Source organism: Scomber japonicus, chromosome 1 (genome assembly GCF_027409825.1).
Source record: "Scomber japonicus isolate fScoJap1 chromosome 1, fScoJap1.pri, whole genome shotgun sequence".
Classification (NCBI taxonomy): Eukaryota; Metazoa; Chordata; class Actinopteri; order Scombriformes; family Scombridae; genus Scomber; species Scomber japonicus.
In genome coordinates this window covers 10,933,149-10,950,574 of record NC_070578.1, presented here as the reverse complement: position 1 = coordinate 10,950,574, position 17,426 = coordinate 10,933,149, and the positions used below count along the sequence as shown (strand labels likewise).

Sequence of the window (17,426 nt, the reverse complement as noted above, 5' to 3'; positions counted from 1 at the left end):
TGTGAGCCACTGGTGTCAAGTTTGAGGAACTAGAATTAGGGTGGAGTAAATTTACAACAGCCTGAGCAAAGCAGCCAATTGGAAAAGTTGACACAAAACCCACAAACCTACTAGCAAGGGATTTTTTTTTCTGTTTTTTTTTCTTTTTTTCCCCCTCTCATTATGTAACATGAACACAGACATGAATAGTGGAACTAAATAGTGCTGTTGTAAAAACATAACTGATTTACTGGAATGACTACACTGCCATACTCTGCCATCCTCTGCTGAACATGTTTCACCACCAGCACCAGCTGTAGTGCTTTGCCCAAAGGCTCCCACACAGCCATAGTTTAAGCAGGGAGTGTTTCTCAACCACCACATTACACTCCTGACCCTTTGCCTCTGACACACACCTGTGGGTTACATAGGCTTCTGGCACCAATCACTGTGTTTTAATGTGAGAAAAACATCAGACATCTGTGAAAATGACCTCAGCTAATAATAGAGCTCTGTATTCCTATCAGAGGCTGCAGGGAGAACAGCATTCATCCAGAAGAAACATGCTCATTGTCCCTTCAATCAAATCATCTGTCCTGCTCAAGTTCAATATCCTGGAATGATGCGAACCTCTGACCTCGCTGGTGAGGAGAAAAGAGAATAACGTGTCTTTTAAAGGAATCAATAAAACATCAGAGAGAAAATCAAAAGGTTTTTTTAATCCATGACTGAAACAGTCAACTACTGATCCAGACTGTTTGCTTCATGAAAATTAATAGAAAGGCGTCTTTTCAGTACATTAGTGTTTATATGTCTTCAGTAAATACTTGGTCAGCTTTTCGTTTTGCCTTCGAATTTCACTAGTTTTACTATAAAACCTGATCATGTGTGCAGGATCTGCGTGATTCACCATAGTAAATAAAAACATTAGTCACGGTTTTCATACACTGACTGACAATTTGTTACTACTAGAAACACAATCAGATAAACAGAATATTTTACAATTTTTATTTACATAACTTAAAAAAACATGTCATTTACAGTGTTACAACAGAACCTGGCATCAACCACAGAATTGACATGAACTGAGAGGTGAACCATTTATGCCACACGGTCTTAAGAAAAGATCCTACAGTGTTAGTACACAGATGCAATGTGAAGAATGATATGTGTTTTTTCGGGGAAAAATATCTCAAATATCTCCAACACAGAAAAACCTAAACTCACTGTGGTTTGCTAGTGCAACATATTTGTGTCAGAACATGTACAAAAACACACACTCTTAGAGATTGTTATCTAAAGGTTGCAGTAAATGATGACAGCAATTATAGTTTTTGCACCTGTGCCCGCTTCAGGTTCTTTACCAGTTCCAGTTGCTATTTAAACCTGTAGTGCCTCTCGTGCATTTACTTATACACCATATGAACTTTAAAAATAATCTCAAACTTGTCAACATTTGATATGAGCTTTTGAAAGGCCAGGGTATTATTATATCTTGCCTTTGGGGCAATGCTCTTACAGTTGTAGCCTCACAATGTAAGAAAAACATGTACATGCAAAGTAACTGTTGTATTCATCTACAGGTACATTTATCTGCTGCCTGTTAAAACACCTGAACATATATTTCCTTCTGTATATTCTCACTTTCTATCAGCAAATAAATATTATCTTACAGCTTGTCTTTTGTCTGGTGCTACCATAAAAGCTCTGTAGCCATGGTTACCATTTGACGCCCATCGATGCATTTACATTGCCAAAAGAGAGGTCAACACATGGCTCCTAGGTGACAGGATGTCTGTGAAAGCACAGCTCCACAGGAAACCAAACATATCTATATATCAGCATGACACAGCCAGTCAGTTAAGTCAAACCGAACAAATAGACATAATTACTGGCTTCTCATCCCCCTGCACAGCTCCATCTGCAGAATCTCAACAGGAGACGGACGCAGAATGATTGGGATTGATCTGATGGTTGTGTGGGTAGAGTCATCCTTGGTGTGATGAGGAAAACACTTCCTGCTTGTTAGCAGATGGGATGGGGATGTGTTGCACAGCAAGCTTGGACGAGCGAACGTGCTAAGAACATGGCATCTCGGATCTTCAGTCCTCGAGAGTGAAGCGGAACAGGGTGCAAACCATCCAGCCATGTCTCCAGAGCTTTGTTTCAGATGTAGAGCGAACCATCAGCAGGTCCCACGTAACCAACGCCTATCAAAAGAACATCTATCAAAGTCCAAATGCCCAGTCCTCCAAAACTGAACAGCTTGCCCAGACCCTCTCTCCACTGGCCCAGATAAAAGCGATCTGCCCCAAAACCACCGAGCGTAATGCTACAGAAAGAGATGAGAGAAAAAAAGAGAGAGAAAATCAGAGATGCTTTTAGAGCACACATCCTGATTCAATAAGGATTCTTTTAAGACTGTTGACAACATCAAAGCCGGTCATAACTCGTATTCTCACCTGAGTGCTAGTGCTGTTGACCATTTGTATCCTCCAGTCCAGTTGCAAAATAAACGTTTCTGAAAACGTCTTCTACCTGCAGGAGGGAAAAAAAAAAGACATTTAGTGGACTCAGTAGAGTGGCCCTGATCTTCACAGCAAAACTAAAGCCTCAAATTTCAGGAAACAAATGAGCATGATTGAAAACATATTTCCAATGTAAAAACATTTCTAAAGAAGATAAGTGACGACATTTCCACAGAATGTGTTTCATTTTGTAAAACATTGTGTGGTTCTCAGTCTGGCTCTTGATTGTGCAACATTCTATCTAAGGACATCATGGGTCATGTGCAATAATTATTTTCAAACCAGTTGTTTTCCAAATGGTACAGATGCCTAAGATATATTCACCTCACTGTTGAGAGCAACTTTCATTTAAAAAAGGTGAAAAGAACTCTTAATAAGCACAGCTCAGTGTGTGACCTACCTCGTTTGTCATAAATGACCTAATTTACTACATACACAGTGACAGATAGAGGATTGGTCGGATGCTGGTAAACACATTGTAAAAATAATTCTGGAGCTACAATTACTGCTCTCGTATGGCCAGTTAAGATGTAAAGTCTGATAAATATCATATAGCTAAAACAGATTTTAAATTACTCTTCTTTTTTTATTGGTACAACAGAAAGCTAAAAGTCATCCTGATGTGTGATTATGACCCATCCTGCATGGGTCATAACTCATAATCACTCAAAAAGTATGATATTTAGATATCACAATGTTTAAAATGTCAGTGGTTTTACAACTACCGGTACATATGCAGTTACTATAGATGTGTAACAGCAGACAACTGACAATCTATTTTCTTTCCCTTACATGTTCTGCATTTCCCATTTAAAACCTGGAAATTCACCAGAAAGACTGTGTAATCTTTAAAGTTACCACAAATGGCTAACAATTAAAGTTCAGTTTGTCATCAAGAAAATCTGTAAAACCCACACTTCCCTCAGGCACCACACGCACGCACACACACACACACACACACTCCACTGATGACCATCTTAAGAGTCATCTCTTCTACTCTAAAAACACCAAGTAGGTTTTAAAGCAGACAACTGACTTTCTATTTTCTTTCCCTTACATGTTCTGCATTTCCCATTTAAAACCTGGAAATTCACGAGAAAGACTCACTGTGTAATCTTTAGAGTAACCACAAATGGCTAACAATTAAAGTTCAATTTGTCGTCTCTTCTACTCTAAAAACACCAAGTGGGGTTTAAAACAGATCCTTTTCCATACCTAAACAATGTACATGATCTAAGACGTCACAGGTGGCGTTGTAGCGCTTGCGTGGGCAGGACACTGTCATACAGTTGGTAGAGTTTGAGCAGCGGTACTGCGAAGGATCCAGCTGCCAGCAGAACTGACATATGATAGACAAAGAGAAGTTGGTTTGCTGCTGTCCCGACTCTCCCTGCAAACACACAACAAAACATCATGTCATCACTACAAAGCAATCTCTAAAATTAAAGCTCGAGAGCTTTTCATTACAATTTCTAATTCTACCATCGTGCGCAACAATTTGTCTGGATGACTTTAATCAAGAAAACACTTTGATGACTTCAAGCGTCACAGCTGACATAAATGATACAAGCACGATAGGACCATATCTGCCATTTCTCTTTTTTACCAATGAGCTACTAATCGTACCAATATCACAGCATCAACGGCTACTTACTATACAGTGAACTCCTTTTTTGGGTTTACAGGTGAAAGATGCTGGTTTCCCATATGTGCAGTTGTGTTGGAAATTGCAGTGAATGCAATCAGCTGGCAAGCGGCTGCACAAACCCCCACTTGGGCACCTCGAAGTGTAGCTCTCTTCATCTGCAGGAGAGGCTGAAAAACGGCAAACATAAAGACTTAACTAGAATAATCAATGGGCTGTAACTGCACATTTTCTGCAAGTTTGATATCTGAGTTAATTTATGGGATCATTAATGTGAATATAATGGGAGACTCGTGACTGAATCCCTTTGAATCTCTTTCCAACTTGGGAAAATAAGGCTGTGGGAGTTGAATGACTAGCACTCTGCCCTCATCAAAAAGACCATCAGAGAGTCCTTGTGGAAGGCCATTTACCCGTGATTGCTCTATTCTGGGCACCTACTAGCCAGCAAAAGACATGTGTTGTGTCGTGTTCTCTTTGATGTAACAAAGGGTGAACAAGTCAAATACATCCTTTTAGTTCAAAACATATTACATTTTAAATTCCCAGTGGACCTGTGTATTATGTAATATGGATATGATCAGATGTGCAGTTAATTGTTCCAAGGTAAGAAATTCCTTTCTGATAAAACTATTTTTGAGTAGGAGAGTGATTTGAGTGTCATAAGCCAGTCTATGATTTCAGAAAATGCAATCTGTGAAATAACTGCACGTCATCCACCTCAGACTTAGGTTAGTAAATAACAGTGTTATATTTCTCTGTACGTTTGTTTTCCATAAAAACATGTAAGGGTGGGTCCCTAAAAACACACTGTGGTTGAGTGTTTACCTGAGGCTGCAGCAGGGACCACTGGGCTAGTGATTACAGGGCCATGCTGGGCATCTCTGGCGTAGGGGAGAACCTGACCAGTATGAGGAGAGCTCAGATATCCTGACAGGAAAAAAAGACCATGAAAAGAATATAATATATGAGTCCAAATCTGCGATGACTGCAGTTACCAAGCCTAGTATACAAAACTATTGTGACGTTTGCCTTATTGGGCACCGTTTGCACTCTCATTGTAACAAAAAGATGACAAGCCAAACGTATAGTTAGATATAGATTAGACGTATATTGAGGTGTAGTTTAGGTGTTTCACGTTAATAACACTGAAAAGCTAATTTTATAAAGCACGTAACATTTCTGCTTCACAATAACTTTAACCTACAGTACAGCTAGGTGTTAGCTGGCAACAACGCGTTACTCTCTGCTAACACAGTGAAACACAATGAGAAATCATCCATGTCATGTCTTTAACAAGTGTTCTAACTTATTAAAAGTTATTTAACTAACATTACACTAAAAAAATATGACGCGATCATTTTGACGTGACGCCCTCTGCACACTAGCTAAAGACATTAACTTACCCGTAACTAACCCATTGTAACTGCTATCCAGGGCTTGTAGAGTACAAACACAGTCAGTAAAATACTATTCAAATATTTAGAGATGCCTGTTGTGGTTGACAGATATCTGTTCAATCAGTGCTGCTCACTGCTTCACGTTTTCACTGCTAGCTGTGAGCTAGCTGGCTAGCCAGTTGATGCTAACTCAGTGAGAGGAAGCTGGCTGACGTTAGTACGGTAACGATCATTTACCCAAATGTAAACTGGCCATACACACATGTCGAGGTGATGTAAGTCTGTAACATACCGTGGACACACTGTAAGACCAGATCCATACACAATACGAGAACAATTGCGTAGGTTTTGAAGCACCGTCCTCGGTCCGGTCTCCATATCTGACAGATTGTAGCCATTGTTGCTGCAGAGCGAGGCGACGCTGCATTCAAGTCCTGTAGGAGAAAACGCGACCCTTCGGTAGTTTGACGCAAAATGAGTTTCATACATGAATCCGTTTCTCGTATTACTGCCGTAAAGATGCCAGGGTGCTGACATCGTATAGATAATAACGCAATTCTTACATTCAACCATTCGACTATGCCTCGGATTAGGTCTAAGTACACTAAATATTGCATAAAACAGCAACGTAATAACCTCTATAATATTCTTGAGTGTATTGTAATGGCCGTTATTAATTCAAATTTGAATATTGGTTTCGAACTGCATTTGTGGAAAATTAAAGATACCGTTAAAGTTGAATGTCAGTTAGGTTCTAATGTGAATTTTAAGTACGCATTGCATATTTCCTATGGTGTATGTGAACGCAGCATTACAAGCAACATAACTTCCTGCTCGTCCTCATCTTGCCACGCCCACTGCAAATTAAATATTTTATGTTGTATTTTAACTCAAATTCAAAATGTCATTTTAGTTTGGATTTCTGAAGAATTTATGAATCCTCAACATTAATTTGGTCCTAGTAACACCAGAGCAGTCATATGGAAAGAGGAACCAAGGGTGAACAATTACTGCCACTGCTGAGGCTGAAATCCCTTTGCAGCCAACTACAAACCAAGACATTACACTGAAAACTGCTTGCTGAAAGCATCTGCTCATATCATGATATTACTTCGGAATAAGTAAACATTAAAAAGGCTGCATGTCATTACAAAATCAACCTACTTCTGCTTATCATAACATCTCATTCTTGTAAAAACAAGCTTCTTCAGTTGTTTAAGTGCAAAAAGAACAAAACAGTCACGTTCAACAGTTTTATTTTGTTTCTGGGCATACACTGTTCCCCACAGAGACAGACCTTTATGAAACAAGTCAGTGCTAAATTCACACAGCCTTCATTATGACCATGATTGCATTGTTATCCTTAAATTACTTCAATATTAAGTCACTTCCCCTCAGACAGATTTTAATCACTTTGACAGATTTGATACCAATACAACATACAAAAGTTTTGTCCTTTAAAATGACTGAAAGCACCACAGTTATATCCTGCACATTTAACCTTGTGGGCATATTGCAGCCCCGTTCATTTACTTCCAGATCTACCCATCTGTTCACCAGTTACTCTTTCCGACTTCTGTCCTTTTACAACACTTTCCCTGAACCATTCTTATGTGGCATATGTAATTTGTCCCTTTCTTGCTCATCTCTCAGAAGACTGAGGTATTCAAATGTCCGCTTTGTTCTTTGTCTTGATCAGAACTCCTCCTCTGCGTTCTTGCAGCGGGACTGTTTGAGCAGGGTCAGGCGAGCCAGCACCTCGGCCACCGACAGTTCTCCGTGGACTTTGTTGTCCCTCGTGCGCACATTGACGCTGTTAGTCATCTTCTCCTTTTCTCCGACAACTGACAAGATACGAAAAGACACAACAGCTTGACATGGCACACCACACACATGCACAGTTACCCTAACACATTCCCCGCTTTGTGCTACTGAATTCAACAACTATGGGTGTTAGCCAGCTTGGAGGTCCATTTGCTTTACATTCAACATTCAACCAAGAGTCTGATGGTGAGTCTGCTGACAACACTGCAGTTAAAAAGGACTAAAACAGTTCCAACTTATCCTTTTTGAAAAACATTATGTTTTACAAGTTTTAATGCTTTTCTCTATGTACAGATGTAACTGCAGATCGATCTGAAAGTCTATACCACTTCCAATAAATTAAATGCAACTCTGACATAACCAAAAGCAAATATGATTATAGTAAAAACTGATGAAAACCAATGTTTGAATTGGAAAACATAATAAAAAGTATTAAGAAAAAAGAAAAAAAAACATTATGCAACCATAACCCTCATGGTCATCAAAAATAGAACACTTAGTCAAGTGGATTGCTCAATCAGCGATTGTAAGGGAAAAATCAATAATATGCTCTATAAAGTAGACCTTGAAAATTGCAGCAGTAACAAATGAAATGTACTTTTGAATAGACTGCAGGCAACCTTGTCAGGAACAAACAGAAAATGCTCTTAAATCAGAGGTCAGACAGTGCTTACGTACTGCAGGACAGTACGTGTCCTTACCGAGAATGAAGTTATATTGGGCCAACTGAGCGTTGCGGATTTTTTTGTTTAGAAGACAGCTAGAGTCCAGGTCAGCATCTGCCATGATACCAGCTTCAGTAAACTGCTTACAAACCTGACGGGCAGAAGTACTTTCCATTAATATTTGGTTAAAGAGCATTTGAAGATTCTGAATCCAACATTTACCGTCTACATTCATATGATTGTACTTAAATGTGGTTGAGTTAGGAGAGGTTGAAGACGTACCCTCTTGGCATATTCCTCACAGGAGGGGTTGACAGGCACCAACATCACTTGACGTGGAGAGATCCACAGAGGCCTGGTGGAAGGACAGACAGGCTAAACTAAAACAACCTTTACAATGATATACTGCTGTAAAGATAGAAACATTACCATCTCTACTGTTAAAAAAGGAACTTCAAATCTTTATGGTGTGGGAATATTTAAACAGTTCTAGAGAGACATCACTGTTAAAATACTGCCATCATAACTACTTTTTTTTGACATTTAAGATTTTTCTTTAAACATCTGTAACAAGCAACATTTTCTAAATGACTCTCTCAAAAGTAAGAGTGACCAGAATGACCTCACCATTTCCCTGCGTAATTCTCTGTGAGAATGGCAATCATCCTCTCAACTGAGCCCAAGATGGCACGATGGATAATTACTGGCCGGGCTTTGTCATCCCCATCCTTCCTGTAAGAGATGATGTGATAAAGAATATTAGGGTTTCCTGTAAGATGTGTCAGTGTGCATGTAAACCAGACTTTTTCTCAGCTTATTGGTCAATTTATCTTTACAACAAAGTTTCACCATTAACATCATGATCACTGTGTCCGCCTACTGGCTGTGCAATCAGATGATGAAATAACCTGCCTCTACACATCCATCCCCTTCCCTTTCCATATGTAATACTGGGCTGATTGAACTAATTCATGCAACTGTGAATACCATTAACTAATATACCTCCTGCTGTCTATAACATTGTTTCCCCATGCTGGTTTGCAGATTGAAGCTCCTGCCGAGATGACAAATCAACCACTCACCTGCTCATTGAGTTCAAATTTACATAGAACTCCTCATTTTATTAAATAAACATGTCTAAGGAACACAATGCACAATGTGAGATGTCTTATACAGTAGAGGATTAACATATAATCCTTGGTGCAGAAAAGCACACAGACTCGGCATTGTGCCAATGTTTTGATTAGGTGACTCACCCCACAAAGGTCAGGTTGAAGCGGATCGGCAGCTGGAAGTCCAGCTGAATGGTTGCACACTGGTGGTAACGTCCAATTGCATCTTTGATCTTGATGTCGATCTGTGACGGCACAGAAAGCGTTGGAGTACTTTTTCAGACTTTAAAGAATTTAATTGATTTTGTGTTTGGCAGGAAATATCAGAAATGTACTGACCTTAGGTCCGTAAAAAGCACCGTCTCCAGGGTTGAGTTTCCATGGCTCCCCAAACTCATTCAGGCTGTTCTCCAATTGCTGTCAGAAATGAGGCACGGGTTAAAATATCATTTGAATCTAAAAAAAAACCACCAACAGGCAATTTCTGAGAAGTAGGCGAATCATCAAAAGTGTGAAGTGTGAAAGACTTGAAGTACACAATCAAGTACAGGACACACAGTCCAGACTTTTCACTGCCTAAAGCACTCCTACATTTACATATTAGGTGATTATGCAACTTACAATAGGATAAAATAATAGAGCTCAAGGCAAACCAAACTTTTTCCTGACAGCACACCTACATCTTCAAGACTTCACAATGACTCACAGCTCTGATACTATAATCACACAGCAGGCAACCAATGCTTTCATTAACAGTGCCAAGTCAGTGTCATCATGAGCATGCAAACATGAAAAGGTGTGGCAAAAACCTTGAATTTCGCCACCAAAACAATGATTCATAGGTGGAAGATAGTGAGCTCAAACACTGAAAATGTACCTAAATTTGAGTGACAGCTATTTTTCTACCTTATATTGTAACTACGATGCCTGATACACTTTACCTTCTCAGCCTGGTTCCACACAGCGATGTCACCCAGGTACTTCTCTGGGCGAGTGGAGAGGTGGAGCTGGAAGGAGAAGCCAAACACATCGTAAACACAGCGGAGGAAGTCAAGACAGCCCTTCATTTCTGTCTCGATCTGTGGAAGAGAGAAAAAAAAAAAAAAAAGATTCAGCATTGAGAAGATGACTCATAATAAGTATATACAGTAGAAACATGTAGAAAATTACTGCTTTGGTCACCTGATCCATCGTGCAGAAAATGTGAGCGTCATCCTGTTGGAAGCGGCGCACTCTGGTCAGCCCGGTCAGCGTTCCTGAAAGCTCATTCCTGTGGAGGACCCCGAAATCCGCCAACCGCAAGGGAAGCTCCCTCCATGAGCGAGGCCGGTGGCTGAACATCAAACTTAGAGGACAACGAGAGGGTTAGGGTTAGAGCACCTGATAGTGATAGTGAATTTGATTTTACAATATGACTGTTTTCCACTCTGAGCGCTCTGAAATTACCAGTGTCCAGGGCAGTTCATGGGCTTGAGTGCAAATATGTCATCCTCCACAGGGAAAGAAAACATGTTTTCGCTGTAGTGTTGCCAGTGGCCAGATGTCTCCCACAGTTTGCTGTTATAGATGTTGGGAGAGGCTACTTCCTGAAAACCTCTTCTCCAGTACTCATCCTACAACAACAACAAAACCACATAAACAAACTGAACACACCAGCTGGACTGCAAAGGTACATTATTGAGCTGAGCCACATCATGATTGAATATAAACAGTATGTCCAGTAGAGATTTACAGAACAGTAAGAGAGTGGTTTAACTAGGCTGATGTCAACTGTGAGTATGAAACAGGAAGGTGCTGAAAGAGATCATGCACGCTCAGCTTTTTCCTGACTAAACACAGTTTAGCAGACGAGGACGACTGCAAAACCTGAATGTCATGTGACTCCATTTACTGCAAATATCACATCCTTTGCAGTTACAAGGAGGCAGTCTGAATTTGAGCAGCGGTTGCCTGCATAGTAGTAAGTGACATGGAAGGAAATACACAACACACACCAGTCTGTTACCGAGTGAAACAGACTAAAGTGAAGCGATAATGATCTTGCACCGTTTCTGTGTAATGTATGCGAGGCCTTCTTGGCTTGGTCTGGTGTGTAAGTGGGTGCTGTGAAACTCTTCAAGTTGCTAACATGCAAACATGCCTCAGGGATAAGTTCCTGCACAGTCATTGAAATTGGCAAAGATGCTCAAGTTACTCTGAAATTTAAAACTTGCTCAACTCTGGACAAGACTGTATTCTGCTGTAGCCATGACTCATTCTAATTATGTCGAAGTCTGGTGGCTTCCCAAACAGAAGGAGTTCATCTTTAAAACAATAGGCTGCTTTTAAATCACCACCCCATGAGACCAAGTGGACAAAGGAAACACCAAACGAGCCATTTAGACTTCAATCTGCAAATCTTGACCTTTTTTGGGGCTGACACATTTGCCTTTTTAAATGTTCAGTTTATACCATTAAGTTATGTCTAAAGTGACTGGAAAAAAACCCCTTCAGGCCATAGTTCAGACATGACTGGTCCACCCTGTTCTGAAGCAGAATTTAAACTGACAGAGCAGAACTAAACTATTCAGGTCACTGTTGCACTCACAGCTTATCTCTGAGCACCTTGGTGATTGCATGTTCCGCAAAAGTCACTGGGTTGTTATTTGCATGTCAATGAGTCAGTAATCACGACAAGTACACTGAAAATGTAAAAATACAACTGAAAATGGATCATATGCCCATAGATTCAAAGCAGTTTTTAAATATTTCTATTCAGGCATCAGTGCAGCTTTTCACTTTTTAAACCACAAATACAATATAGATGCAGATGAAAACTTATTTCTGTTCCAAGTTAGATACACATGTGTTTAATTTTTCTCTCTGGCTATGACAAAATGACAATGGAACTGTTACAAAACTTACTGTGATAGCAAAATTATTTATCACTAAAAAGGCTTGCTCCTCATCTTTTACAACTGTGTCCTCGTAAGAATGTGAAGACATTTGTTATTCATGATTAAAAATAAACAAAGAATGCAAATACTTCAGGTTCATGTTAGGTTACTCCAAAAACAACTGAAACAGCTCCTACCCTGATGAACTCAGTGAGTGTGTTGTAGATGTAGGCTCCCCGCGGCATAAAGAAACAACTGCCGGGGCTCAGATCGTGGAAGAAGAACAGCTCCTGGTCCTGTGAAGCAGAGCAATAACTTTTTAATGACTTCACATATCCTTATTATCTGCAGGTACAAGCAGCACGAAACTCCTCTATACACAGCGGGGAGTTATCCAATTATCACACGACAGTAAGTCACTGACGACTTTTTGTCAGTGACTTACTGTCAGAAAAAAGCTCAATGGGTTCAGAATATGGGGGGAAAAAGAGAGAGACAGGTATTCCAAAGTGTTTCCTCACAATAATGTGAACATTTATCTTGTTCATTTTCTCTCATACACCTAAAATACAAATCAAGTAATCCATGATTTCTGTAGCAGCCTTTAACAGTATAGTTGCCTCCATGTGCACATCCTTCTCTTTCTGCCCTTTGAGCTACACTGTAATTGAAGAAAAACAGTAGCACCTTCACAACAAAGACAAATAGGCAGTAAAGTGAACTGAAGGCAGTGATACAAATACTGTAATGACAATAAAGCTTGGACAATTATTATTTTTTTGGTTTGAGAAAGAGGTTTTGTAGCTGAAATGTCTTTCAAAATGTCTTATTCACTGACTCATATTAAATACTGGTAAATCAAAGTACAAGATTAGAGGTTTTCTGATGTTTTTATATTCTGTATCTACATGTCACTTGACCGCATCTAGAGGTTTTGAAAATGTGCTTTCACGATGCACCGTGCTAATGAGTGGGGTCAGTTTTGGATCACACCACACAGCACCATATTTACAGCAACACGCCACTTTGTCACCTCGCTGTCTTCAACAGCAATATCTTGACACTTGCGTGTAATATGGAAGTGTGTTGTAATCAGCACGGATGGAGGTGCCGTCGCCTGCGTCTCCCTTGCTGGGAGACCAACTGGGGTGCTCAGATGACTCACAGTTGATCCAAATGTGCCAGTAAGAAGAGGCACAGTGCCCTCAGCTGGTGTAAAGCAACAACTGAGTGCAAAACAACTATGGTTTCCAAGTTCAAACACTGCAAGAAAAAAATACTCACAGGGTGAAATTGTAAAATGATCTGCAGCTGGTGAAGGTGTCTTAATCTAACATTAAAGTCAAGAAGGATATGAATATGAAGACGGTGAGTTCAATACAGGGTGTTCATACTTTTTTTTTTAATGGATAAAACTTTGTTTCAATTTTGCAGTTGCCTGGAGACTGTGCGCTTGATCCAGTTTCATTTCAGGGTTCACCACATGTATTAAAAAAAACATGAACCTAGATGCTCACCAGGAAAAACTCCCACCAGAACCTCAAAAGGATGAGTCAGTCCCTAGATTATACAATTATGAATCAAAATTCACTTTGGACCAGGCTTCTCTTTCCAGGTTTTTTTAGCTGGCTGGGTGGGCTCGAACATGAACAGTGACTCACTTTTCCAATTTTACGATGGTCTCTATTCTTGGCCTCCTCCTGGAAACGTTCCCACTCTTTCAGCATCTTTGAGTCAGGGAAGGAAATCCCGTAGATCCTCTGTAGTGTTTCCATGTCCGAGCGGCCCTCCCAGTAAGTGGAAGAGTTCTGAGTACAGAGTTGGAAGAATATATCTTGAGTAGTTACAGATAGTGGAAAACAGCTTTGGGATATAACTGGTTAACACGCCCAAAATTCCTTGTTACAAAATGACAATATGTGAAGAAAAAACACATTATTTGAAGACAGGATGAATTGATTTGGAGCTTGTGGACTTCAGACATTAAAAAAAAAAAAAAATCACTTTGTACCCTGCGTCTCTCTTCCACATACCTTGTAGATCTTCATGGCCTTGATCTTGCCAGTGTGTCTTACATGGGGACCTCTGCACAGGTCAATCAAGGGCCCGCATCTACCAAGAATCACAAGAATTTTTTAAAAGTCAAAAGATCCAGTTGTTATTTCTTGTCATTAAACATAATATTAATATAACCAACTAACCGGTAGACTGTAGTAGTGGGGGTGGTGACTTTTTCATTCAGAATGCGGCACTTGAATTTGTTGTACTGGAAGGTACAAATAGCTTGGGTTAATATTTTTTGTCTTGATTGAAAGATTTCACTGTTTATTTGCCAGGTTACATAAGAACAGGGCCATTTTGAGTAAAGACAATCTTTCAAACTGTATTGGGACACAGATGAATGCATTTCCAACATAAAAAAAAAAAAAAAAAATTGGACAGCGAATATGCCACGGTTCATTTTTTAAGACAATAAAACAATCCCAAGTTGACAGTGGAAGGATTCAACTTTCTTTTACCTTAAACATCTTCAGCAGTGTCTCCTTGCTGACCTCCAGCCTCTCAAAGGGCTGTTTTTCTTTCACCACATTCTTACACAAAGTCTCCAGGTCCCCGAACTCAGTGCTGGATACTCCCCTGGAAAATATCAACCATGTTCAATTTATTAAAAATGATCGCGGTCAGCGCTGTTCTGACAAGTGTCATTAAGTGTCTGTAATGACTTAATCATGTTCTCTTTAGACACGATGATCCTGTGTTTCCACATTGTATGCTTTAAAAGGAGAGGACTGTTTTCTTTCTGTTATAAAACACTTTTTGGGCCAATATAGCAAAGCAATTAATAACTGATTCAAAAGACTGAAAGTGGAATGTATAAACTTTAGCAAACTTATGAAATCAGCTGACATGTTTAAACTTAAATCAATGATCATTATAACCCATCCCAGAAAAATCCATTTAGAGTTGGAAAGCTGAGCTAAACCGAAAAGATGTTGACATAGGCAATACTTGCTCACTTTTGTCCATCCAGGAACATGTCGTAGTAGAAGCCATTCTCTATGGGAGGTCCATAACATAAACAGCCTCCATAAAAGCACTCCATTGCTTCCCCTAAGATGTGAGCACTGGAGTGCCAGTACACCTAGGATGATATGAGATGAAGATGTGTTATGAAAGAGTAGCTTTATTTAAAAGGCAGTGTGTTGTTGGGGCGCTGTGGCTTTAACATTTTTATATTTATTCTTTACACATTTGTAATAATAATGTGGAGTGAATGCCCTGAATTGTAATCTGGCAAATCCAAATGTAGAATTTGCCAAAGCAAAATATGTTTTGTAGCCACTACCAACATGAGAATGACAGTAGAAAAGTGGTTTTGACTATTTCATTAGTAAATAACTAACAGTCCTGTTAACTCACAGCCTGGGCGTCTTCATTGTCGAAGCGCAAGATCTCAAGAGAGCAGTCCTGCTCGAGAGGTCTGTCCAAATCCCAGAGCTCCCCATTGACCCGAGAAATCACTGCATTGTCAGCCAGGCCTTGGCTGAAAGATCAATATGGATAGTGTGATGTTCATTATAATGAAAAGACAACATTAGGACCAATATTAGGGACTTTCCTAGTTCTCCAAAACCTGTTTAAGTGTTTATCTACATGACTCACACCATGTCAACACTATTTCCAGTGCAGGTGACTGACCTGATGTTGCAGGCCAGTTGGTAGGGTGTGGTGACCCAAGCCTTGCCTGCCACCTTACTTCCGTCTGGCAGCTCCACAGTAATGGGCTTGCTGTTTGTAGCTCTTTTGGCCAGGAGGGCGTCATTCTCCTTCTTCAGCTCCTCATAGAGGCTGAGGCGCTCTGGGATGTATCCAGGCAAAGGCTTCAGCTACACACGGAAACAAACATACAGTCAAAGTCAAGAAATGTCCAATATGATGCCAAATTAATTTGTGAAAATCCAATCACCAGTTTTACTGTCACAACATGAACAGTTTTATCCCAAAATGCTGTAATAGGCAAGGATTATAGAGAATATATTTAAAATGAATTGTGAGACATTGAAATATAAGAGGTGAAGTCCCTTTTAGAAGAATGTGTGAACAGTGGAGCAGGTTACATTTTTTGAATAATCACCTCTTTCACACCACCAGCTCCTTGTCCCTTCTCCTGCTTCTTCTCCTGCTTCTTCTCCTTGTTCTTGTCACCTGGTTTAGTAGCAGGAGCTGCCACCTGTAACAAGCAGAGAGGACCTTGATTGTCTGTACACTCACAATAATCCCCTCTTACTCACAATACCAGCCTGTTATTAATGTCAGTGAACATGCTCTGGCTATTTCTGGAAATGAGGGCCGTTAGTTTGTCATCCGGCCCGCTACATAGTTACTCCTCACCCAGGTATCATGTTACAAATGTGTCCATTCACGCTGGTTGTCCTGGTCCAGTGTTTACCACTAGCTTTTACCTTTTTATCCGCTCGGTTGTTTGTCTGCTGTTGTTTGCTGGTGTTGCCCTCTGGAGCGCTGCCACACTTGACTCCATTCTGTCTCCCGCCCTTCGCCTTCTTCGCCTCCTCCTCCAGCTGCAGCTCTGCCTGGAGACCACGGCGGAGGTGAAGCAGGCGGTACTTGAGCTTGTCATTCTCCGTCTTCAGGGTCTCCAGCTCCGGGGTGATCACAGCAGCAGCACCGCCGGCGTCCAGACTACCTCGGCTTAGTCCATCTCGAAGAGAAGAGATCTCCCCGGCGAGAAGTCGGATTTGCTCCTCCTGAGCTGCCAAACGTGCAGCCAGGCATTCCGCCATCTTTAAATGACCACCGTAGCCACATTAACAGCTGACTTCCGGTGAGGCTTTACTACAAATATAAGGCTCATTCATACATTATCTTAAAAAATAGAGTTGAAAAAAGAAAAAGAAAGAATATAATTAATCTATCAATATGAATGCATATGAATGCGACATAGCTATATATATGTTTTTATTTTTTAAATATAGGCTAATATAAATATGTTGTGTATGTCATTATTTTCAAAATCAGACCAGCATAAATGACCAATCATTTTTTGGACAACTGCAAAACTTTCTTACATTCAACAACATTATTGTTTAGTCAAAATAATGAATTATTATCCTGATAAAACTGAACTGAGGTCTACGGGTCTACATCGTTTCCTGGATGTATTATGATTTATTTAATTAATACATCTTTCAAGTGTTTCAGATTCTGCAGACGACACCCCTGCAGTACTATAGCACGGTCGCCAGGTGGCAGTAGCATGTTTTCTTATACTTTTTTTTTTTTACATCAGCGGGTCACAGCGATGTTGACACCACTTTATTTTCCTAGTACGGCGAAGTCATGATCCGCCCTACCATGCTTCTGATTGGCTGGTACTCG

The 17,426-nt window shown here is 40.2% G+C and overlaps 2 protein-coding genes across 2 annotated transcripts; both read right to left on the bottom strand.

The window, feature by feature from the left end:
• Nucleotides 1–797: 797 nt before the first annotated feature.
• tm2d3 (TM2 domain containing 3) lies at nucleotides 798–5,965 on the bottom strand. The gene is made up of 6 exons (XM_053323090.1): nucleotides 5,845–5,965; nucleotides 4,981–5,082; nucleotides 4,162–4,322; nucleotides 3,723–3,897; nucleotides 2,442–2,517; nucleotides 798–2,311 (listed from the first exon to the last, which is right to left on the bottom strand). The coding sequence occupies exons 1-6, from the start codon at nucleotides 5,948–5,950 to the stop codon at nucleotides 2,146–2,148; spliced, it is 786 nt and encodes a 261-aa protein (XP_053179065.1). The 5' UTR covers nucleotides 5,951–5,965; the 3' UTR covers nucleotides 798–2,145.
• Nucleotides 5,966–6,791: 826 nt separating this feature from the next.
• On the bottom strand, nucleotides 6,792–16,837 carry LOC128362287 (threonine--tRNA ligase 1, cytoplasmic-like). The gene is made up of 19 exons (XM_053323031.1): nucleotides 16,493–16,837; nucleotides 16,165–16,260; nucleotides 15,729–15,916; nucleotides 15,450–15,573; nucleotides 15,047–15,171; nucleotides 14,549–14,666; nucleotides 14,231–14,295; nucleotides 14,063–14,141; nucleotides 13,691–13,837; nucleotides 12,227–12,325; nucleotides 10,600–10,766; nucleotides 10,336–10,498; nucleotides 10,095–10,232; nucleotides 9,493–9,570; nucleotides 9,298–9,398; nucleotides 8,669–8,773; nucleotides 8,324–8,396; nucleotides 8,078–8,192; nucleotides 6,792–7,396 (listed from the first exon to the last, which is right to left on the bottom strand). Exons 1-19 carry the CDS (start codon nucleotides 16,829–16,831, stop codon nucleotides 7,248–7,250), a joined length of 2,469 nt encoding a protein of 822 aa, XP_053179006.1. The 5' UTR covers nucleotides 16,832–16,837; the 3' UTR covers nucleotides 6,792–7,247.
• Nucleotides 16,838–17,426: the final 589 nt, after the last annotated feature.

Coding starts and splice junctions, on each gene's coding strand:
- tm2d3 (XM_053323090.1), bottom strand. CDS start 5,950: ATGGCTACAATCTGTCAGATATGGAGACCGGACCGAGGACGGTGCTTC. Junction 3,898..4,161: donor AAAAAGGAGTTCACTGTATA/GTAAGTAGCCGT, acceptor GTGTGTTTGCAG/GGAGAGTCGGGACAGCAGCA. Junction 2,312..2,441: donor TCAACAGCACTAGCACTCAG/GTGAGAATACGA, acceptor CTCTTTCTGTAG/CATTACGCTCGGTGGTTTTG.
- LOC128362287 (XM_053323031.1), bottom strand. CDS start 16,831: ATGGCGGAATGCCTGGCTGCACGTTTGGCAGCTCAGGAGGAGCAAATC. Junction 12,326..13,690: donor ACCATCGTAAAATTGGAAAA/GTGAGTCACTGT, acceptor TCTGCTTCACAG/GACCAGGAGCTGTTCTTCTT. Junction 8,397..8,668: donor GAGAATTACGCAGGGAAATG/GTGAGGTCATTC, acceptor TCCTTCCACCAG/GCCTCTGTGGATCTCTCCAC.